The sequence below is a fragment of the Drosophila sechellia genome, chromosome X, assembly GCF_004382195.2.
Source record: "Drosophila sechellia strain sech25 chromosome X, ASM438219v1, whole genome shotgun sequence".
In the NCBI taxonomy this organism is placed as follows: Eukaryota; Metazoa; Arthropoda; class Insecta; order Diptera; family Drosophilidae; genus Drosophila; species Drosophila sechellia.
Window position 1 is genome coordinate 16,949,672 of NC_045954.1, and position 25,431 is coordinate 16,975,102.

Here is a 25,431-nt window from a genome sequence, read left to right on the forward strand (position 1 = left end):
TATTTTTATTTTGCTTTATTTCGATAATAAGAATTTTTGTCTACAAATTATTTTATTCGTTTACATTAATCAAAAAAAAAAGATATATTTTTTATGTATGGTATACAAACTAAATGTTTAATTAACGCATAGTGTGTTCATTAGTTGCATAGCGTGATTTTAACTTATAGTGACCTTAGTTGTTATGGCTTTTATACAAAGTTTTGCAATGATTTTGGAAAACATTCAAAAACAGATTACAATAAATAGAAAAAAATAATACATATAGTGTGTGTGCAGGATAAAACATATAGCTAAGGCTAAACGAAGGATCCTTCGTTTCTATCGATATCGATAAAGTATTTATGTATTTTACTGCCCCTAAGACTAAGTGGTGTCCGTAGCGCCTACACTCGTTTTTTTATTTACATAGGTTTTCGAATATATATATTTACCGCATAGGGATATATGTAGGTACTTAATTGTGGTATAAATATATATTAACTCTGTCAGCGATTGGCGATATATATGTATCTGCATATCGATAGTTGATCGCCATCGAGAGGTGAGCAGCAGGACCAAATCGGGGTTTATTTCTTATATGACCAGCTCTACATAACGTAACTATTTGTTAGTGGTGGCGAAGAACGTGGATTAATGGACTTATTCGGTTAATCAGAAGAAATTTAATTTTTTTTAAAAGCTTTGTAGTACCAGAAATATTCTGTATTCTGAAAAGCTCGAAATATAATGTAGAAAATATAGAAATGTTGAAAGAACAAACGTGAGACCATATTAAAAGATTGGTGATATTGGGTGTATGGAATCCAAAGACCGTAGTGAAATGGTATAAACAGAAAGCATTTCTCTATAAAAAATGGTCGACTTCCATCTCGTATTGTCTAGGCTGGGATTCGATAGCGGGTTCGGCTTGGCCTCCGTATAGATCACATTTTGACACTACGTTTATCAATGACATAGAACCATCGTTATCGACATGATTACTCAGATTATGATATAGTACGTATATTATTACTGCTGCTGCTGCTGCTGTTCCCTTGACTGCCTCACCGATCGCTCCCTGTCGCGATCCCGTTCCCGTTCCCTTTCGGACCACAAGGGCTGGCCACTTTGGGCCTGATAGGAAAGCGGAGGAGGCGGTGCCGCCAACTGGGCCTGGGGCACCAGTTCCGCCTGCGGATTGAACTGGTTGTTCGTGTTGTAGTTGACCAGGATATCGCCGGCGAGACTGTGACCGATATTCACGCTCCGATCGGGATAGCCCTGATTCTGGGCCTGCACCTGGATGGGCTGCGATTGCACCTGCTGCACCTGCGGCTGCTTGTTCCTCCAGTGCTTGTGCTGGGCCACGGGCACCAGACGGTATAGGGGTTCCGCCGCCGGAGCACTCGGATACCCAGGCACATAGTACGGCGGATAGTGAGGATGCGGATGGGAATGGGCAAGGTGTCCCTGTTTGCTGCTCGGACGAACCCTCTTGAACTGCGGCGGAGGCCGTTGCCAAAACTGCAGCGGATTGGATTGGACAGGAGAAGGTGGCCTCAATTGCTGTTGATCCTCCACAAATTGCGGTATCGGCGTGCTGTAGATCTGCGGCTCATAGATGGGCTGCTGCTGGTGCTGTTTGCCCACGCGGAAGTGGCGACCCGGTAGGTAGGAATCCGGCTGGGTGGCATCCAGATTGGGATCCAACTGAAGCTGCTGTTTGCCGACCCGCAAATGACGTTGTCGCTGGCCAGGAGGCTGGTAAACTATCGCCTTGAAGGCGTTCTGATCGTGCTCATCCGCACTGTAGTTCACCATGGGCAGGAAGGGCTGCTTGTCGAAGTCGGGGGCCTGTAAATATGGAATATTAATATATCACAATTACAAGCTTGTGGGTTCTTATGATGCAATCAATCAAACATAGCTTAAGCTTTAAAAGTAACTTAAACACATTGCTAGTATCGTTGAGCCTGAAAGTATGCAGCATTTTTATTTTAACGTCAAAAGCTTTTTCAGACAGACCATAGATGGCGCTGTGGTGAAATTGCTAATTGTTTTGCATTGCCTACATTTTAGCAGTCAATGTTAGTCTTGAGCTTTTGATCAAAATATAAGGAAGGATTAAACATTATCATATAATCTATGATAGCTTACTTAATATTTAATTTAATTCCTGAATTACTATTATAATTTCCTTGGCACAAAGCAATGACTCACCTGGAATCGCCCTGGATTTGCTCCTCCTGTTGGCGAAATAAGGTTGCTTCTAAGAAGCTGGCCCAGTGATGCCTCGTACTCCGCGTGTAGCTGCAGCTGGGCAGTCCTGGGCTTGGGCGTAATGTTGACCACCTCGGGGGCCACATCGTTGGCGGGACTTGGCGACGCCTTGTAGTGCTGCAGATGCTCACGATGGTGGATATTATTGCTGTGATGGTGTCGCTTGGGCGGTTTGGTGGCCAGAAAGTCGTCGATGGCATTCGATTTGATTGAGCCCGGTTGCCGCTTGGCCTCGAAATACTCGTAATAGATGGGATTGGACTTGGAAAGCGGAGGATCGAGTGACTGATCCTGGCGAGAGCCCTCCGTGGAGCTGGGCACAAAGACCAGCTGGGGTCGCGGTGTGTAGTTGACTGGATAGATCGGAATGGGCACGGCCACCGGCACGGGCACTCTTTCCACATATTTGGGTGAGCTGTGTCTGGGCGGCGGTGGCAGGTAGGTGATTCCATTGTGCTTGGGCTTATACGACGTTCGGATGGCGGGCAAGTGCACTGGAGGTCTGGAAGTGGTGGTGGTGGTGGTACTGGTCGTGGTACTGCTGGTCGTACTACTCGTGGTGCTGCTGGTCGTGGTCGGGGGTCTTCTCGTCGAGACACCGCCCTCCAGTCGGCTGAAGTGATCCGGCGGCGGTGGTAGCACTATGCCCGGCACCAGCGGACCTGGTGGCACGGGATTTGAGTAATTGCTCCTGTACACGAACGTATAGGCTGGCGGATAGTAGAGCGAGGGATCATCCTCGTCGAAATCGCTGACATTGCCTGGAAGTGGGGAATCCCCGAGCGAACCATTGCCATTCAGTCCGTTGATTAGCCAGGGTCCCAAGAGCGGCGGAGTCCTCAGCAGGCCCTTGGACGCCACCGTGTCGTTAGAGGGGTAGAGCAGCCAAGGGGTATAGGGCGCCGGATAGACGTAGGCCGGACCGGTATGCGGACCGGCGGCATCCGCGGACTTAGCTGCCGGAGATGCTGCAGTCGCTCCCGTCCGGGCAACAGGATGCGATGCGAGATTTTCAGCGGCGGCGCCTTGGTGGCCCTGGTAGTTGGCTCCCTTAGCGGATAGCGTTGCATTGCCAGCCGCCGGACGGAGGATCTCGAGTTGATTATCTCGGATAAGCTGCAGCGGCCCGTTCGGTTCGAGCTGCACGGGAAATGGAGGCGGCACCGCCGGATTTGCTGGCAACTTAATCTGTCTCCCGGGTGCGTCATAGTCATCGATGGCCGGCCACGGGCCCTGCTGATTGTCCTCCGCCTCCTCGTTGAGAGCGCCACCCTTGATCACCAGCAGGTGATCCTCGGCCAGCCAGATGTCCTCCTCGTTCAGTCCACCGTAGTTCCGCTCGTTGTCCAGCGGCACCTCCGAGTTGCGAGCATAGCTCAGCACCCCTGGTCGCTTGGGAATGCGGCGGAAGAGCTCCTTTTCGATCAGCCCGTACTTGCCATCCCTCACCTGGTCGGCCAGCGTTTTCTTCTGGTCCTCCTTGGCTGGCTTTTTGGCCGGAGCATCGGCTTCCTTTCCGGATCCAGCGCTCAGCCGCAGGATGCCATTGTCCCAGTTGTCGAAGTCGTCGGGCTCGTTGAGCAGAGCCTCATCATCGTCGGATTCCCGTTCCTTGTAGGAACTCGGGGTATTCGATCTCGGTGGCGGCAGCGGAGTTGTGGATCTCGAGATGCTCGGCGGATTACTAAATCTCGTCGTGGCTACCGTGCTTGTTAATCTCGGCCTAATCGAGGGCTTGGCCAGACGGTAGCTGCTGCTCGCTTTGCTCTTCAAAGGAGTTGGCTTCGTCGTTGTGGTCGTCGTGGTTGTTGTGGAAGTTGAGGTACTGGTCCTTTCCGTCGTGGAAGGACCGAAACTGGAGAAGGAGCTGTTGGCACTCACCGCCGACACCTCGTAGGTGGAATGCCCCTGGGCATTCTGGATGTGACCGGCCACCAGGCGCTGAATCATTCGGGGCCTGTCAACGAAATCGGATTGGTAATCGCAGTCAGGGATCGGGAATCTCACACATCTGTGCCATGGCACATAAATCAAAAGGCGGCACCCAAAATGGGCAGGCGCCTGGCCAGATCTCAAAAGGCAAAGACCACAATGAAGGTGGTGGGCTTAGGTGAACCGAAGGTTTAAATACCGTGCACTTAAAACTCTAAACTCGCACTTAGCTATCAAATATAATATTTCTTTAGATTATTGTTTAAATTTTCAATATTATCTTTTATAACTCAATATATTTTTAAAATCTTTTAAACTATACTCCTATGCAAACAAAACCAAGCATCCCTAGTCTACTTGATGTAGGGTATCACTCACGTTTTCAGTGCTCCGCGACTGGAAGTGGTGCTGGAAGTGGAGCCGGCGCTGTCACTGGAACTGGGGCTGGATGTGGGCGAGTGGGCGTGGTAGGGAATAGCGGTGGGTGGCGCGGACTGCCAGCTGCGTCGTATACTCGACTCGCCACTTAAATCCGGGGTATCACGCGGTTGTCTGGGACCCCGCACACTGCCACGATCCCTCGAAGATCTGCCAGCTGAAGCAGGAGCTCCCGTTGTTGTTTTTGTTGCTGTTGTGCTGCGCCGCCGCTGCAAAAGCCTACCGCTTGTTGTTGTTGTTGCTGCTGCTGCTGTGAGCGTCGGCAGAGGCGTCGCTGCGCTGCCACTGCGGCCGCGACTGCGAATCGGGGTCACCGTCACCGTTAAATCGATTGACTGCGTCGTGGGCGGACGACGCTGACGTGGCGCCCTCAGCGTTGGCGCCTCCGTGCTGGTTGTGGATACCGGCACGCCCCCCGCCCCCTGGAAGACGACCAAGCCGCGGCCGCGCTGTCGCGTCGCTGCCGGAGTCGCAGTTGCTGTTGCTGTTGGTGTCGTCGCCGTTGACAGCGCCGTCGACGCCAGCAGAGCTATCACTATCAAGTGCAAGGTTAACGATGCCATCTGTAGGAAAAAAAACGAAACAGACGAACGAAAGTCAAATGAGTTTTGCATGTAAACGAGATACAGTGGGAAATGTAACGCATAAAACATAGTCTACCTACGCAGTTAAGTTACTTTGACAATCCAAAGTATCTCAAGTTCTTTAAGATTTTTGTATTTCGCAGTTCATTTTCACTTTTCTTATGTTTAAACATTTTTTAAATGTTCTGAGTCATTTATAATTATGTCCAAAAAGTGCAGTGATCATAATAATATTGTTATTCTTATATTCGTTTTATTATAGTAAGGAAAATATCTTTGTCTTTAAATATCTTTATATCTTGAAATATCTTTAAACAAGTTAACGCATCTATTAAACTTCCTAAGACAGCAATCACTTTGCTGGCCGAAATAAAAGCAAATTGAATTGATGTGGCGCATAAAGTGGATTTAGTTATAAATCTCCTGCCCCCATAACCCTTCCGATTCCAGATTCGATCTCAAATAATCCCTGTAGACAATGGACGTAAAGCAGGCGCATTCGGCCGTTAATCAATTGGAAATAGCAACAAATGCATGGCAAAAACCGCTCACAATCGTGTTTGCAGTTGTTGTTGCTGCGAGCGGTTAATTAACATGAATAAGCAGATAACAATAACAAAAACCAGCCGTAAAGTTTGAAGCACGCGTCGCTTGCAAAAAACCAAAAAAAAAAAAAAGGTGAAGACAAGCGAAAAAAAAACCTGAAGTCAAAATCGTTTTTGTTTCCAAATGCACTTGAGCGCATCGTTGGATAAAAAAGAGAGGGGTGCGATTCGTGAATTTGCAGCCATTCGATTGCACAATTAAAAGCAGGAAAAGCCGGGAAATTCATGAACGCAGAGTGGTACAACATAATTAAAAAATTAACAATAATTCAAGACCTAATTAAATATTTAGATGGCACAATGGGATATGATTCAATTCGCTTCAAATAATTTTAGGAACTTCAATTATAACTACACTATGTAATTATAATGATAAAGAAGTTGTAATTCTTTGAGAAATATAGCAAATCCAAAGGAAGTTTGTTTTCTCACACTTAAATTTTGCATTTTTTTGTTGCATTTGTATTGACATAATCATACATTTGTTAACAAAATGTTCTTGGAATTATGGAGCTCCATTTAATTGCACCTCCAATTAGACCTTTAAGTCTGAGCTCCAAGTTCGATTTTCTTACGACACTTGAAGGCGAAAGAACCTAGGCTTGTCCGCCCATCAATTTAATACAATCCAATCCAATCCAATCCAATCCAATTCGATGCCAGTCACTTTCGACGCCCCGAAATGCCAAAAGCGAAATCAAGGACAGAGCTTTGAAGAAATCGAATCATAAATAACATTTTACTTTTGCTCACTGTGCACTCTTGTCTTTTCGGGTTTTACTCGAACTTCTTGTCGCTGGGCATTACTCATACGCGCCGTGGCTAATTGACCAAAAACGCGACAGGTTGAAGACTTTTTTCCACCATATATATATATGGTATATATGCTATTTTTCAATTTTTTTTATTGGCGCCCACAAGTGCAGGCGCCAAGCTTGAGGCATTTTGGTTGTTGGGCGCAGTTGCCAAACCCCCAAAAAGAAAAAAACAATGCAAAGTGCAGTCACAAGAAGTAGATATATATATATGCAGGGTGAGCACAAAAAATGGGGGAAAAATAAAAACAATCAAATGGAACGTGATTCGAAGCCGAACTGAAACTGAAACTGAAACCGTAAACTGAAACCCGGTCCAAGACTAAGACTAAGCCCAAAACTGGACTGGGCACTGGACTTCGGAATGGACTAGGAATGCGTTGTATCGTGTGCCTTGCGCCTGTCCACAGCGCTCCAATTTCAGCCTTTGCTTTTAGCCCGCTTTTATTTGGCTTTTATTTTATTCGTAGAACCAGCGACGGCTGCCAAATTGTTGTTTGGCAATCAAAAAAGAAGTTGAAACAAAAAGCCAGGGGATAATCGCGGTTGGTAGGTGCCCCAAAGCAGATTGCTTCATAAATTACACATTAAATATGTTAAAATAAGATATTAAATATTATGAATATTAAGCACTAAATATATTATAATCAAATATGTACTAATAATATATATAATATAATATATCTTACTTAAAGCACATTTTTTTATTTTATTGCTTACTAAATGAGCTGAATTTTAAGTGGCACTTTTATGATCAAATTTCCATACCCTATAGTCTAGTGCATGTACCCGTTCTGTTTAGATCGCTTTGGGCGCAGGGTATCATAAACAGTAAATAATGAAAACTGTTCGCGTGCGCAGTGGTCGGTGCCTAACGGTGCCTGTAGTGGCCAAACCCCCGGTTACCCTGGCTGCCACCGATCCCCCTGCTGCCACCGATCTCCGCCAGATATTCGTCATAGAGGCGACCACGTTCCAGGCCAAGCCTTGGAGTCGCCGCCAGCCACTTGGAGGCATTTTTCATAACCGCAACGAGGGTATTGCAAAGTGGCCTAATCTTTGATTTTGGCACTAGTCGGCAATGGACATATTTTGTACATTTCCATATAATATGGATTAAAGTTTTTAAATTCCAGTTAAAAGTGCTACATAGATTGAACTGATATATAATAAAATTCTTATTATTATCGCAATATTAGTATCTTTGAATTTTACATTACTAAGATAGATATATCTATAAAATATAGAGTTTTATCAAGGCACTTAATATTTTGACATTATTGCTTCATCATTTTGATATTTCAGCCATAATCCCCAACTGCCGCCATAATTCAAGGGTATCTCCATTCGGTACGACCGAACCAGCCCGCCTTTCTTATACATTTTTTGTGTTTCGTAGGCTTTTGTGTTTTGAATGAAAGGCAACGTGCTTGTCTTTGGCTATTGGCAATAAATAATTCTTTGTTGTTGCTGCGCCTGTTGCTTTACTTAAATTTAATTAGTTTATTTGAAAGCAGTTTGGGGCGATGGTGTCATAGATTAAATTGGACTCAATTCATTTTTTTTTTTGTTTTTTTTTTGTTACCCCGCAGTTTGCAGTTCGTGTTTTTGCTCGACATTATTATCTAATTGTTCTTGTTATTTTTTTCATATTTATATCTTAGACATTCCTTTGACTGTTCTCGATTTTTACAATACTCGTATTGTACCCAATTCGCCAACTTCGTTTCCGCAACACTTTGTAACGCGCCACAATTCAAATGAGAACTGATGCTGGAATTTTGTGAGCTATATTTTTTGGGGGGTGGTGGCTAATAAATGAGTTTAGATGGGATTTTTGCTCTAGTTAGTAGTAAATCAAAGAACAATAGAAGTAGCGAAGCAAGTCGAATGACAATAGGCCGCCAAATTAAAACTAAATGCTAATCAAAAATATTAAAATCGTGCTGCGGATTTAGAGCGGAGAAAGAAACTTTCCGTCTCGCGGAATTGTGCAATCGAATACGAATAATCCAAATTAAAATGCTGTAACTTCGCTTGGGCGTCACTGGCAAACCGAATTGGAGTGAAGGTTAATCGGCGATGGTCGATGATTGATAGGAATGGAAAGGTGCAATGCTTTATGGGTTGTTACACTCCATTCAAAAGCATATTATGCTAAAATAGAGCACAAAATAACATGTGTATATTTAATAGAAATACAAGTGAAAGACCGCCAGTGGTGACATGTGTATGGTGCTTACGGGTTCCTTCATCCTTAATAAGTTTAACACGGCACCTGAGGCCAGGCTGAAACCGAAAACCGAATCGAGATCTTAACATGGCGAATAGTAAGTCACTCGGTTATCGCAGCCCGAAATCAGCGACAGGAAAATGGAACAAGGCAGCAAGCAGTGGGAAAAACAAAGCAAAATGTTAACCGCCACGAGGCTTCACTGTGGGGGCGAACTACCCTGGATATCGTGGACACCGCGGTACCCCTCGCACTCCTCCAGACACCTGGATACCCCACAAAGTCCAGTCTGCGATGCCCAGAAGTTGGGACATGATCGTTCGGTTTGCATACATATATATACTATATATATATATATATATATATATTTTTTTTTTTTTTTCGCCAAAGCGAAATATTTGTATTTGCGGTGTTGTTTCGCGTTGATACCTTTCGTTGAGCGCCGCTCGCAATGGTCTGGAATTTTAAATAAATGCGATTTAGTTGTGCAACAATTTGCCTTGCTTTACTTTTTTTTCCCCAACTTATTGCTCTATTTTCTTGGACGCCACTTGCTCTGTGAATTTATGGTAAATAATTAAAGTAACAAAAAAGCGGAATAACAAAATGGCAAACAATATCATCAGGGGCATGCAAAACCAATTAAAATTTTCTTGTTCTTTGCTAGAGAATTATATGTTTTTGTCAGTTTTATGTAATGCAATTGCAATACTTGGCTGTTTTACGTGTTTTGCATATAATTAGAAGTGGTTTTGTTAAACGAACGCTAATCAATTAGGTCGTATAAATAATATAGAATAAATAAGCAATTTTAAAATATCATATTGGCTTTTACAGGGTAGCATGTGTGCCTGACCCTTCCTCGCTTTGCGTAAGCTCTAAACAATTTTATTTGAAGTATTATCGTTCGTCTTACGTTGGTTTCTGTTTATTGGCAACGAATATCAAGAGGCACTCGGCGCATTAACCAACCCAAGTTAAGATAGCTTTATTTACACCTCCGTCCACAAAAATAGTGCTGCGAGTCAACAAATCTTAATGATAAGTCTTTAATCTTAATTAAACTGCTTACTAAAAAGTCAGAAAAATGCCAGAATAGGATTTAATAAATTATTTCTTAATGGCAGAAAGTGGCATTCATTTAAAAGATTTTTAATAATAATAATAATAATATTTTTTTTAATTTTAAAAACACCTCAATATATATCAATTTTCAATATAAATATATTAATCATCAAAATATCACATATCAATAATATTACCAAAATTCAGTTTTTCTTCACCTTAAAAGATAACTATTTGTTGGTTATTTTTGTATAGTTTTTTCTAAACCCACACCTATTATTTTGAACCCGTCTGTGCGTATGTATTTCATTCTGTATTCCGGCGGGTCTGGTGTGAAAGCGAGAGTTCGTCGTCGTTGCTATTATGGATAAAGTTATGCTCGGCGCGTAACTGGGCCAGCAACAACAACGAGAAATGTTTACAAAATATTCATTGATTTAAAATGTGGTATTTCTGAGTTTATTGGTATGCTTGCTTTTTTTGGGGGAATTTTATTGTTGTTGCGGGTTGATTGATGATCAGTGTGTGATGCAATTATGAGGGAGTAGTTTTTCTGTTACAGTTTAAAGTAAACATACACACCGACATATGCGGCGTATGCGTAATATTTGGGTATGCATTCCGCACATTGCGCATACGCCACTTGGTCGGCAGCTAGAAAAGATTGAACCCTCAATTAAGCGGAAATCTTGTGTCATTCGCTGTTGTTGGGCGTGTCTTTTCTGACTCCAAACTAAATTGCAGACCCAGCGCGAAACAAGCAATAAAAAAACACTTGATTTGGGGGGCAAATCGGTGGAATTTGTTGGGATATAACTAGGGGAAACTGGGCGTGGGAAGCGTGCAGCAAAAGCCAAAACCAAACAACTTTATTATGCAAAGTGGCCAGAATGCCCCCTTCGTCGTGGCTGCTCCCAAGTCCCCAGCCCCACTCACCACTGGCCATTTCCCATTCCCATCATGATTTTGCCCTAATGACAAGCTGCCTACTTAGCTCTCTATATATTTAGTTAACCAACTTGTAAAGCCATTCGATTCGTGTGCCGGTTCAAGCGAAAAGGGCGACAGCAGTTGCTTCGATTTTATGGGAACAGAAGCGATATGCATCGATTGAACTTTATTGCTTCCTTAAAGTACGCTTTACATTTGGCTTAAAAGTATCATATAGTAATACTATTAAATGGAAAGAAAAATGATAGATGGTGTCTTATAGCAGCATTACAATAGAAAAGCGGAAAAACTAATGACAATGCTTAGATTGTCGGCTACTCCTATTTGATGTGAAAGCTAGACCCATGGTATCCAGTTCCTCTTTGGAACACAAGAGCTCGGCGAAATGTTCCCACCTGAAACCGCAAATGAATCACGTAGTTTTGAGCTCAACCGAAATCAAAGTGCTCGCGGCTTCAATACATGTAACAGCATATTGCATGTTGCATGTTGCGGGCTGGCTGGTTGTTGGTCGGCTTGGCCGGTGATTGACACCTTTTAACTACCGTGACGCAATGGGACGACCAACAGCCGGGCTTTGGGAGCCGAGTGACACATTTCCACAGGTTTTTCCAGCACCGGCCACCCACCGGGGGAAAAATTGATGTGGCCTCCGCGTAAAACTCGAATTTCGTACCGAATTTTCATCCGATAATCTATAATTATAATTGCCACTCACCGCGGCGGCTTGGCGAAAAGCCAATGAAAATTTCCCAACCGCACTTATGCAACGTCGATCTGGAATCTGGATCGGTTCGGATCCAAGCGCTATATAGCCACGCCCCGATCGCGAGGCCCTCCCGCCGAGTTGCGATTCAGTTTCGCCCGTCGCACATTTAGTTAGCATAATTCGCTGTCTAATTGTCAACGACAGGCGAAGAATGCGGTTTTCACACCGCGAAAATAATGCACTTTTTATGTGAAAAGATTGTCTAAATAGTGAAAAGTTAAGAAATTACTTACTTACATACATATAATGAAATAGAGATCTTAAACATCTGAAACTATTAACTTGGATTTTTCTCAGTGCTGTCATTGTGAATACTCTCTCTTTTTTTGCAGTGTGCTTCGGTTCCCGTTTTTAATTGAGCTGAGGTGAGCTACACCCACCGCTAAGTTGGGACGCAACATGATCGACTAATTCCAATACCCATATGTACATATACATCTATCTATATCTGGCCAGTAGAACCGATCAAAAGCGAGGGACAACCAGTGAGATACAATCTAAGCAGGAAACTTATGAGTGCAGAAAAAATGGGTGAAAAATGGGATTGGCTGAGCTATGAAAGTTGAAGTAATAAATTAATGAGATTAGGTGTTTGTATCATTTGTAACTAGTTGCCAATAATGAAGTCATAAACATTGTGATTATTTGCGCATTCATATTAATTAGCTGATTAAAATGAATATACAAAACAAAACACCAATGTTCCAATTCTAACTTGGAGTTTTCAATTTAACCACCTTGATAAGCAAAGGTTAATGCATTTCCGTTTCCGCGGGCCAAGTGTTTCTGCTTCCACCTTTGATTTCCTTTTTGAAACTTTGCGTTTTTCAAATCGCCGGTAAAATTGGTTTGTGCAACTCACCTTTGGGTCTTGAGATATCACAGAATGGTTTTTGTGCATAAGAAAACGGCGACACTTGCTGTTCTTTTTTGTGTTTTGATTTTCGCTCGGCTTGTTCCTAAAGTTGTCGTTCTTGAATGTTATTATTATTTCGTTTCTGGGGTTTCTTGTTTCGGTGTGAACCAAAAGATTTCCAGCAATTTTCTGGCTATTTTCGCGCTTGGCCTTTGTGCGTTTTGCTCCACTTGGGTCGCTGGCAGAGCCGGGAGTTATTTACGCTACTTTTTTATGATTTTCGCTAATTACTTTTCGTTGGGCAACTTTTGTTATTGTTGTTGTTTATTGTTGTTGTCGTTGCTGCTGGACATATTTCCGCTGGCAGCAACAACATGACGCGGCGTTCTGGCCGCCAATCAACGAACTGCAAGAGGTTAAAGAAAAGGTTATTATTATTGAATTATATTCAGATATATAACTTTGTTGATAAACACTATCAGTTAGGAACAAGAAAAGGACAAGAATTGCAAGTGAGGATATTCGTACTTAAAGTGGGCATAATTTTATTTAAAATAAAATATTCTGTAAGCAATGCAATTAATAATTCGTATAAAGTAGTAACAACCAGTATGACTGAAACTTTGTTGTTAAATCCAATTAGTTGTAAGCTCAGATTGCCACAAAATTCAATCAATTCAAACCGCTAAAAGTGGAGCTGATCTACCGATCTCTGGTGCTTAATATCCACAACAAGAATGGTAATGAAACCGCTGGCAGCACAAAAAAAAGGCAATCCAAAGCGTAATTACGATTTTAATTAGGGGATTTATAAGCGGATTCTACGATTTCCACTATTTCCTCGGGCGAAAGGCGGAAGTCCATAGTTTTGCCAACTATTTGTGTCTCTGGATTTGTGTTTTGGTGTGGATGCAACACCTGGCGCGACTGTCACCATCCATTTGGATGAGTGTCGTCCATCTGCCTTCCGTTCCACGTAATTGCCGCATTAAGCAGATAAATGATAAATAAGCAACCATATTTACCACACTCGTTTTGTGCAGTACATCAAAATTACATTAGGCCAACCGTGTGAGCAACGCCAACTGACCCATTTATCGAGTGCTGACCGTCGTCTCACCCAGTTGACTGTGATGTGTTAATTAGTCAAATGTTGGCCAACACACTTGGCCCGACTTGGCCATGTTTGACTTGGCTTTCAAGTGTACTCAGTTTTTTCCGCGGGGCGGTGGAAGCACTTTGAAGCACATTTTTTAAATTGCTTAAACGGATTAATTGTTTCATTTGTCAATGTGTAATTTGAATGCGTAGTTTTTTTGTATTTTAAGCTACCTAAATAGTTTGTTCAGATAATTTATAAAATAAGTTAAGCATAGATCTATAAATCTTTCCATTTCACTCATTCAAATTAATTGCAACTTCGCAAACGTCGATTTTTTTGAATATTCCCTAACTTATTTAATGAGATTAAAAATTCAACTTTAAAAATCCACTTTCCTGTGTTAATCAACTCCTTACCATTGCTTTCATATCTACTCCTTGTTAATGGGCAATCAATCTCACGTAATGTTCCTCCCTTTTTTGCTTCGCCTCATTTCCTCTGTATTATTTTTCAGTTTATTAAGATTTTGCAATATTATTTCTGGCATCTGCCACACTCTGAACACACTGAGCATATATCGCTTTGGTGTTTTCCTGCGTGCAGTGCTTTTGTATGCCAGGCACAAAAATGCCAGGCAACGAGCAAAAGGCAAAATAATGTTGGCAAAAATGATTTAATAAGTCGCCGCCGAGCAGCAACAAAAACCCACTGGCAACCGGATATCGGAGTCGAAGTTGAAGTTGAAACTGAGTAAATGTTTTGCAATTTCCCTAAGATTTCCATGAGTCGACTGCTCTCTGTATCTGTATCTGTATCTGTTGCTGCTCAGATATACGTATTTGCATCTGTGTGGCATGTTGCAATTGAACATGTGCGTGTGCCACCTGATCGGCGGTTCCTCAATTAAACAGCACTTGCATATACAATTTTATTTGTTTTTGCCATCCATCGTTAAGCTCCCGAAAATTAAGTGCAGCGAAAGCCGATTAATGGCTAAGCGTTTTAATGCCCCCAACTCGAAGTGTTGATCATCATGAGAGCAACAATTGGACACCAAACACAGCGCACCAAACACAAATGCACAGAAAGAAAAATTAGAAGAAATTATGTCATATACATTTTTTGTTTCCATTTTAAACTTAAATAATCGAATATGAATGGGTTAATTTACCCATATAAACTTGGTTTATTTATTTTGACCCTTTACAATCTATATCAAAAAGATTTATAAAATACATTTATAGACGTATAAGCCCATAAATAATAAATGTACCAAATCATAGTGAAAAATCAATCAATCGTGCTTTAAATTGTGTAAAAAGGCATGCATTGAAGAAAATGTATAACAAAATCTGACTGAATAATTTAATTTCATTGCAATAAATCAAACTTTAAAACATTTTGAAAATTCATTGACTTTGGTCTTTAACTTTAACTTTAGATTTAAACAAGTGCAAGTTCTCATTCAAATAACATTTGTTTTAGTTACTCAATGAATTTAATTTCTTAATTTTTTATTTATATTTGCATTTTTCGCAGTGCAGCAAACACCGATCGGCGGACAAAAAACACTTGATTTACGAGTTCCGTCCGCAGAAGCTGCAACTTGGTGGAAGCTGCAGTCGTGGATGCCACTTGACTCATTTGCGGCACTCATCCACTCGTCGAATTCATTCATTACGGGACAGGCGCTCTGCCGCCAATAATTGTTATTTTATTGTTTAATCGCCGACAACGACGCTGTTTGCTTTGATTTTCGCCGTCGATTTGCCCCACGAATAATAGAGTTGTTTTTTTTTGGTTTATTATTTTTTTTTTTCCTCTGAGCTGTGAACGGAAGGCATTGGCATTACGTCTGGGGATTCGACAGCAGATTCGTTTGTCTGCTTGAGTGCTATACCCCATCTTTGGCCCGCTACGCGATTGCGATCGATTTGATCTCGTTTTTATGGCGATTGATTGTTACAAGGTTTTCGTTTGCCACACGCTCTCTATCAAGGTTAATGTGGGTGGATTGGAAAACGGAAAACTGGTATCACATTTGAAAAATGTACCACCAATTGGTGTATTGAAGTCCCACGACTTACAACAAGTCTGGATGTCTGGATTAATAACAATTAGAATAAGTAGTCTATTTACGTATGCTAACTTTATGGCGTATCCACGGCAATTAAAGAGCACTTCCCTTTCAGTTCCCAGCGCTTTGGTCCGAAAGCCCAAAATTAGAATAAACCCCCGATCATTATGCAAATGCGGGTAATGAGCGGCATCACATCTCGCTTTTGTGGGTCGCCAATTGCGGTTGGCTTTTACTAATTCGGCTTAATTAAGGTGTTGCGGCGTTAATGAACCGAGGCGGCACAGTGGGCCAATAGCTTCAGTTTCAGCTGCCTGTTTTTCTCTGTTGCCTCTTGTCTCACCATCCAGCGAGTGAAAGAAGGGCAAAAGTCAAGACGCTAAAAACAAACGGCAGACAAAGAGGCAACTTTCCCGCTGTCAACAATGGGCAGGTTGGCTGTCAGGTGGGCGTGGCACCCGAGCTGTTCACATGTGTCTGTTTGCGAGTGCGCCTACTGTCTACAGTCTGCAGTCTGCAGACTGTTTGTAGTCCAACGCTAATGACAATGACTGCTGCTGGGTGAGTAAAAGTGGAGTGCCGCCAGAGAAATGCTCGGATTCGGATTCGCACAGCACTGTGAAAGCTGCGAGAAGCGAGTGACTTTGGCCCTAGAATCATGTTTTTAATATAATATGCACATGCAAGGGCACTTTAGAGATCTAGAAAGCGACGGAAAGTTTGCAGCTTTGCATGAAAGTGGAGGAAAGCTTATAGCTACGATTTAGATAAGAGCAAAAAAAGTAACAATTAAAGATAAAATATTAAACATATTAAACGGATTACAAGTGCAAAAAAATCTTAAAGGTTTTATTCTCATATTGAACATGTAAGAAGTAATTCGAACTTGCGCTCCAAGTTTTTAGCTTAAGTCTTTTGATTTGCATATATTCCTTCAAGGGTAATCAATGTTATTTCGGTCCATTCTACGGCTAGAATTTTGTGCTGATTCAGCAGCAGCTCAAAGCAACCTGACACCCTTCTAAAATTGTGAAAGGAACCCATGACAGATCATTAAATCTGCAGAAAATGTTCTTGTTTTTGTTCCTCTTGGCCAAATCAACCCACACACACATGCGTAGCACGATTAAGTATTAAATAAGCTAACGCACTAACGGGCTGCGACATGATCATTATGCAGATTTATGACTTCAACACTTGCAACTGATAGTGAGGCCAGCCCCCCTTCGGAGCCCCTTTTGCACCCCCGCCCCTGGCCATTTCGTTGTTAACAAAGTTGTTTGTTTATGAGGCGCTTGGCTTGAATTATGGCTGCAAATTAACAACAATTTAACGGCTCAGACTTGTCGCCAACATCCACAGCCATTAGCAACGACACTTGGTCGGATCGGTTCGGATCGTATGGTATCGTATAGGATAAGTACCGGGTCATATATATATAGACATTTACCGATCGGAACATATGTTGGGCCCATATCTATATAGGCCCCAAGTGGGCGTTTCGAATTGGCTTTAATTAATCAGTTTGACATAGTACTCAGCTCTAATTAAATTCAATTTTAAGAATCGATCACTCGGTCGGTCCGGTTGAAAAATGGTTATTAAACTATTGCAAACTCTTGTCTGGGCTAAACGCTCTAATTGGTTTAACGTTAGTTTGCACTATTTTTTTTTTACTGCCTTATAATGTCCCCGATAACTGTTTAATTTCCAAACGTTAACAAGGAGCCCACTGAAAACTCTGAAATTGTTGCATGCAACTTAGTACGTACTAGTATATAGCTTTCCAGTTCGCCCCCCGCGCCACGCCCCCTCGATAGGAGGGGGGGTAGTGGGGCGTTGCGATCTGGTGGTCAGCAAAATGTTTGTTTAAACTGCGCTTTGGCAGCCAACGAAATGGAAACACCAAAGGTTACAGTGGGGCAGGCAGTTTAAAATGCTATTATACTATTATTATTATTTATTATCAACAATTTGAAATGCATAAAATTTTAATTGCACATTTTTTATAATTTCCAATGATGTTTATGAGTTTTTTTTACTCCAAGAGGCGTACATGTGACATAAAAATATACAAAATTATTAGAAACTTAGTTATGCATAACAACCCAAAAACACACTTATAGTTGATGAAATTATATTTCTTCTAATTTAAGTTATGGTGTGTGAGTCATTACCACTAATTCATTATTTAAGCAACAAAGAAAACTAATTTTCACTTCCAATAACTATTCTGCAGTTTGAATGCTATTGAAATGCAAGGATCTTAACTAGTTAAATCAATGAATAATACTACTGTACATAATTTTAAAAGAAATCCAAAAACAGTGTGACTATTTGTTCGAGTATTTTCCTCAGCATGCTGGATAGCATGTGTGTGTCGATTGCAATTAACTAGCTGGAAATATGATCGGGCCAAGAAGCAAACCAGACAAACGCCCCCCTTTCCCCTTCGCTACCCCTTTGCCACGCCCCTTTGACCCGGTGGCTTTCTGCTTTGCATTTGTCGTCTGTCGCTCGTCTGGTTTATTGCATTTTTGGCAGCTAATATTTATTAACCATAATTATCGGTTGCCGCCGGCCGTTCTAACTGTACGCGATCTTTTGGGCACGGCTTCCGGGCCAGACCAACTAGCCTTAATTGCCAACAAGAGCAGCTAAAGCAGCTAAAGTTGCCACAGCAGCAGCAGCAACATCATGCAAATTACTTGACTTGACTATGAATCTAAATCGAGTGGGCTGGCTAAATTCAATTCAAATTGATAGATGGGCCGAGGTGAGGACAGCCAGTATTGTGGCCACAAAAAAGCGCCAACTCATCTTTCACCACAAGTCCATTTTCCGAAAAGTGGAAAAGCGGCACGGAAATTATGAGGCTCTTTTCTTTTTGGCATTGAATGGAAATGGAAATGCGAAGGTAGCCAAAGTGAATGTCTGCTGTTGATGTTGCCACTTGCCACCGTTGGTGTTGCTGGTCCCCAGTTGCCAGTTGCCAGTTGCTATTTGATGTTGCTACTGTTGCAGGTGGGCCAGCGAAATCTTTTTTTTTTTTTTGGCCGGAAGCATCGACAAATTTGCACTAAATGGCGCCATGGCACGCGCATCATCATCATCAACATAATCATCGTCTTTTTGGGCATTCAACAGATTATGCTGATGGTTTTATTATTTCATTTTTTTTTTCCTTTTGCGATTGCTCGCGCTTCGTGATTTAATTTTTTTTTCCATCTGGTTTGAGGGTTTTTTTTCTTTGTAGCTTAAATTAAAAGGCGCTAGGTCGGATGTAGTTGGTTGGCTAAGAAAAAAGTACTAAATTGATAGATAAACCGATTTAATGGGCAGATAATAAACGAGTATTAAAATCCCAAAAAGATACATTGGTGTATATCGACGAATAGAAGAGCGTTGAATAGGTAAACATTATGGCAAATAAATATTTAAACAGAAAATGGGTTGTCATGAAAATAATTGTAATAAAAAAAACTTAAGACCGATTAAATTAATATCTGCACAAAGAAGTTTATAATTTCGTTTTAAATATCAATTGTATTGCGCAAGAAACAATAAACCACTTACTTAAAAACACATAACATATATATAACATACTCACCCCGAAAACATGTGTGTACGATTGGCAGAGTTTTCTAAAAAGATAATAAAATAAAACAATAATTTTAATAAGCTACATTAAAATCAATACGTAACGTATACGTATTATAAAATTGCATTCACGAGGTAACATTGTACATTCCCTGTTAAATTTCCCATTGCAATGTTTCCATTTCGCACTCAGAATTTCCCAGCGGAAAAATTCGAATGGGGAAAAAACGAAAGACTTAGGACACAAACTTGCCAGTTATTTAAGCTTACGCGCAATTGAAATGACAAATGCCACAATGCATATGTCTAGATGACGCAAGTGGCTACAGACTTAACCACTTGGTCTGGTTTTTTATATCTTTTTTTGTTGTTAGTCCCTCTATAATTTGCTTGGTATGCGTGCGCGTTCGATGCATTTTTCCTTTATTTCTCTGCTCGGTGGCACGATAATTTTCATTTTTTTTTCATTGCACCGCCGCCGTTTGTTGCCTGCCAATAGAAGTCTTTGTCAACGGTTTTGTTGTTGTAATCAAGTCACACGCATGCGCAACGAAGTCAACTATTTCAGCTATTTTCTGCGGCCTGCACTCTTCATTTGCATTTAATTCCAGCGAAAGAAATAAAACATATATGTATGTATATCTATCCATTTCCCCATCCCTCCGGCCATCCGTTTGATAATTAAATCGCTTTTAATTGCCCTCAACCGTAATAAAAACAATGTGTGGCAATTGTGAGAACCCGCAGAAGCCATTGACATATGGCATCGGCATCGCCATCGCCATCGGAATCGGAATACGGAATATGGCAGCGATTGCAAAACATATTGCCAACCATTTGTCCAACCAGATATTGTTCGGGCTGAGTTATTTGCCTTTGCCGTGCCACAAGACAAACGATATGCATTCATTGCTTATGACAGCAATTAATGCATATTCCAATGGCCCTTGAAACGAATTGCAGATCGGATCGGCAAAGAGGGATGGTCGATGGTTTTCCGCTCAGAAAATAATTGATTTATGTATTTTTCCGCCTGAAAGGTCAATGCTTTTTAAGAGGTTTTTGAAACTCACTACATGTACATAAATGTAAAGTGCGTAAATACATATTATTTTGGTTCAACGAAACCAAATAAGCTTTTATGGTATATGTGGCTCTTCTTATTTCAAAGTTAGAAGTATAAAATAGAAGATAATTATACCATTATTATATGGTAAATGCAGATTTCGTAGCATTAGCCACACGAAACAACTTCCCAAGGGTCTTTCCACCAAAAACTAAAATGACTTGGAAATTTTCATTGTCAACCGCGCTAAGCGGCTACTTATCGCATTTAATTGTGATTATAATTCGTCTGTTTATGGCGGGGACCAGAGCTGCAATTAGCCGGCTGCTGATTAACAATAATTGCAATGTGAAACACTTTAAAACGCCATAAAAGAGGCTTTTGAGCAGCATGCCAAACGGAGTTGGTGGGGGGGATTTTACTGGTGTTGCAGAGATCGCAGAGAATGCCCCACATTTGGACAGACCCCCAAAAGTGGTCGAAAAATGTGTGTTCAACAGGATGCAATCAATGCCATCTGACATGAACAGCCGGCGATATAATTAAGTCGAGAATGCCCGATAATTGATGCCAATCGATTGGACGGACAGGAAGCGCATAAATTGAATCGAATCGAAACAAATCGAATTGTCAATGGAAAATTGAGAGCATAGAACTTATGACAGCTTCATTGTAGGAAAATGGATAAAAAAAACCTTGCAAAAAACAGACGTTGAAAAAAAAATGAAAAACAGATGGCGATCCGATCTTATCGCTGGACAGGCGGCTGGACAACTTGATCGATCGATGGGACCACACATCGATGGCAGCTTGTCGAACCTATCGTTATCAATTGCCAATCGGCACGATTCGGACAGTCGACATGTGCCCAATAAATCGAACATTGACAACGTACACAACACTTGGGCGGTAGTTGGGTATAAATTATCTTTCCAGCCTCCATAATTTTTCATAATATTATTTTTTGTTTTTTTGACCAAGCAATTTCCTTATTTGCTGTGCCAAATAAATTAAGATATTGCTAACATGCTGGTGATCTGGAAATGTGTGGGGAAAAACAAGAAAGAAAGTAATGAAAACTGGGCAAACTGCAAATGATGAATGTCTGCAGATAAATTCAGCGAAGTATTAAGTGAAAGATATTTTGTTAAAGCCAAAATATGACTGCAACTAACGCCTAATTGTGGATGAAATGATAATGGTGTGTGCCTAATGATGAAATTTAGTTTTAATAGTCCTTAATTAATTTTTTAACGTCTTAAGAGATTATAAACCAATTTAAGACCAGACATGCTTTTACTTTACTTTTACCCAGTTTTTCTTTTCCTTTCGTTTTTAAAACTATTCGAAAAGAACGTCCTGGTTTTTTATTTAGGAAAATATATTGCTGGCCATAATCTCGTGATTTACATATTTAATCTATTTATAAAATTCTAGTCTAAAAAATGCACTTTAATTTAAATTTTCAGCACTCCTTGGCATACCAGAGCTACTGATTAATTGCCTTGATTCGTGGACTCCTCGATTCCGTGATTCATTCCGCAGAACGATCTTGCTGCCTGTTCCAGATATTTGCATTTTACAGATCGCCTGACAACGGGAGGCATTCGCTGATTTGCACTCGAACATACACTCGTATCTACTACATATATAGCATATGAGCCGGCAATCGCACATGAATATTTGCTCATGGTAACCTTGGATGCGTGGCCCAAACCCGTTAAGACCGGACGGGCATTATCTAGCATTGGGTGCGCATTTTCCGAGACTTGCCTGCGGGGCATAATTGGGTTTTAATTGATACCAAAGCGAAAAGCGAATGAAAAACCCCACAAAAGGCGTCTGAACTCGAATCAAATCAAAACTGAGGCAGGCAAAAAATCGAAAGTCTGAAGTCTGCATGCAAATTCTAGTAAAGGGAAGTGATTAATTTTGACGTTGCGGAGGCTTGGCTTAGTTTTCCATTTTTTTTCTTTTCTAAGCCACATATCACATCATATCGTATTACCGAACGGCCTTAACAACACAATTAAGACCCGTTTACAATTTTGGCTTTGGGTTTTTATTACCATTTTTCCCGCAGCCAATTGAATTGGCCTAATGAGTGCAACGAATTTGACAGTATGGATATCTATGGATATATGCTCATATATAGCGACCCATTCGGATCTGTCGATGCAGCTAATCCGCGGCCACTGATTGTTCAGTCCGAAATAAAAAATATGTGAAAGGGCCGTCGTCGGGTTGTCAACGCGATTCGAATACACAAATATAGCCACGCCGATATGCGATATGCAGATCGACGCTTATATAGCCGCGGACTACAAATCATCGAGTCACGCCTATGAAATTTACATAAATATGAGCATTGAAAATAAAAGAAGGAAAAACGTTTAAATGACCCAAACACATCACGGCAAATAATGAACGTTTAATGCTCTTTTCAGGAGGAGTTACATTAAACAAATTAGATAAATCATAAACTCAATTGAAGGGCGTAAGAACAGCTAATAAAATGCAAGATGTCAACAATACAATTTTCATGCAAAATACATGGTCGGCTTTCATATTCAATAAACTCTCTAGTCGTCACAAATTTAGTTAGGGTATGCAAAATGCAATTCATCAGCTAGCAATAAGCATAAAGCCATAAAACCATCGACTGACTTAATGGAGTCGTTTGAGCGACAAAATTGTGCAGCTGAAAAAAAAGTAAAAATCAAAAGCCCCCTTTCCACCCTCTTGATTGAGGCACGCCCCTGGGATTTTTTCATGGGGCAGTGTGGATAAGAAAATTCGCAAGAAAAAATGAAAGAAGCCGGGCTGGAGGCAGGGAAAAAATGCTAAAGTTCGTTTCTTAAGTCTTTCGTTTGGCGGCGCTAAAGATTGCGCAAAAAGAGTTGGGGAACAAAAAGCAAAACAACTCCCGAAATCCCAGAAATCCAACATCGTGCAACAACTTAAGCAGTTTTACAATGAAAAAATAAAACCAGTAAATCATATGACCAGCGGCTTTTGGATAATTGTTTGGTTATCTCAAATATGTTTCTTGGTTTTCCTTTGTCTCGATTACTGCTCCAATTTAAAATATCGCACAGCCACCAATCCCAAAATCAAATCAAATCAAATCAAAAATTGCCAAATGCTGCTGCAGTAATTATTGTTTCCAGGCAATATCGATGTGTGGGCGTGGCAGGCTGTGCCTTAGAATGCGGTAGAGAAAGCAATAATACAATTACCAAACACAATAATAACAACAACAACAACATGCGGCAGAAAATAAACAAAATACCAAGTTGGGCAAAGTAAAGCAAACAAATTGGTGCCAAGGTTGCCGCGGGACAAACAAATAGGGTCCAACGCCATAATTAGATCAAAAGTCATAATTTTTCTCTATTTTTTTAGTTAACTTTTCGTAGCCGCTCGTTGCTGTACCAACAAACAAATAACAAACCACAAAGGTATACAACAACAAGAAATGCGCTAAGCAATAAAGAAGCAAGACCAAAGCCCCGACCAAAAAAAAAATCACTTTAATTTGAGCGCATTTCATTTTGTCAAGTCGCTGCTCTGGCTTTTATAGAAAGAAACCCGAAAAAAACACAGCAACAACTATAGAGCACGTTTTGTAGGGCGGTCAGAAAAGCGAGAAAAAAAAATAAGGAAAAATTCGTAGCCAATTTAAATGTCATTGCGCCATTTTGATCCCCACCCCCAACCCTATTTGCCTCGGCCAACTTTTAATTCGAAATTGAAAACCGTAAAGTACAAGTCTTATCAATGGATTATCTACAAGAGCAGCACAGCATCGCGAAAATCAATGGAGGTGCAGGGAGGTTTGGTTTCGGGGGCGGGGCTGGGCGGTTGGTTGAGAGGTGAGAGGTCAGCGGTGGTTCACGGAGGCGTCAACTAGCCACTCACAAAGTGATTGGATCCCGATCGATTCGGTCAGATAAAATAAACAAAACCAAGTCAGGCCAAGCTGCGATTCGAAAGTGAAAGCCACACAAAGCGAGCGCTCATCGGTTCTGGGCTGGGTTGTGGGTCAAAAGGCGAAGCCATCGGGTGGCCAGTCCAGCGAGGATTCAGCAAGTGGAAAATGCAGCATTGAAAAATATAGGAAATATAAAAAAAAAAAAATATATATATAACATAAAAGTATAACTCTTTATACAGTCCAGTTTATATATTTAGATTGATATACATTTTTAAGTATTTTGCAACTTTATATAGGAAAATCCTAACATAAAGCCAGTGATATTGAAAGCTTACTAAATATCAATTACATTTTAAGCTGGCTCGTTTAATCCCCTTTAACCTCGACACACACATAAATACGCTGAGGTGTCAGAACCACCTCTTGCAACACCCTGCACCACCTGACACCGGCCTGCACCACCTGACACTAACCCTGACCCAACCTTGCACCGTCAATCAGCCAAGTGAATGCCAGACAGCTCGCATTTGGATCTCCCCTATCATCGAATCTTCTATCGGCGACACCAGCGATCGATTGAACCGCCCTGACTTGCACCACTGAACCACTGAACCGAGCCAAACTGAACCACCGCGGGCAATTAGAGCATAGCCATGCCGAATGTTTGGCCAACTGTGTCTGCACAAAAATTTGAAAGTAATACTATGGTGCTTCAAAGGAAATATACTACTATATGTGTGTGTGTATAGCAACGTCAGAAGTTAAAATTAAGAGATCAATAAAAGAATTTACTAGCAATCAAACTTAAGATTAGAAATATGTCACATAAAATCTGAAAGCTATGTATAGCTTGGTTTCCCTCAGCTAGCAGTGACCTGTGCCAATGTGGTGCGTCCTTCTAGAAGCGATGGGGGTGGAGACTTCTCGAACAGCTTGACCCACGCCACCTTATGTCTAGATTTAAATGCTTTAGTTTTCGAGGCATGTGGCGCGAGGTCTTGACATTGTACCTTGAGCATTGTCATGATTTGTTGTCATCAGCGGGTTGCAAATGAAAAGCTGCCAAAGCAAATCAAATGGCAAATAGCAAACGGCAAACGGCAAACGGCAAACAGCAAACAGCAGACGGCAGACGGCAA

At 41.3% G+C, this 25,431-nt stretch overlaps 1 protein-coding gene across 3 annotated transcripts in view; it reads right to left on the bottom strand.

Moving 5' to 3' along the window:
• Positions 1-50: 50 nt before the first annotated feature.
• LOC6618004 (atrophin-1) overlaps positions 51-25,431 on the bottom strand; it is a 31,158-nt gene continuing 5,777 nt past the window's right edge. For all 3 annotated transcript variants that reach the window (XM_032725518.1, XM_002042276.2, XM_032725519.1), the window contains 5 exons: positions 19,300-19,333; positions 12,517-12,916; positions 4,573-5,195; positions 2,203-4,219; positions 51-1,836 (listed from right to left, as the gene is read on the bottom strand). In XM_032725518.1, the coding sequence (XP_032581409.1) occupies positions 1,012-1,836; positions 2,203-4,219; positions 4,573-5,195; positions 12,517-12,555 (3,504 nt within the window). In that variant the 5' untranslated portion in view covers positions 12,556-12,916; positions 19,300-19,333 and the 3' untranslated portion in view covers positions 51-1,011. The remainder of the gene's footprint in view (positions 1,837-2,202; positions 4,220-4,572; positions 5,196-12,516; positions 12,917-19,299; positions 19,334-25,431) is intronic.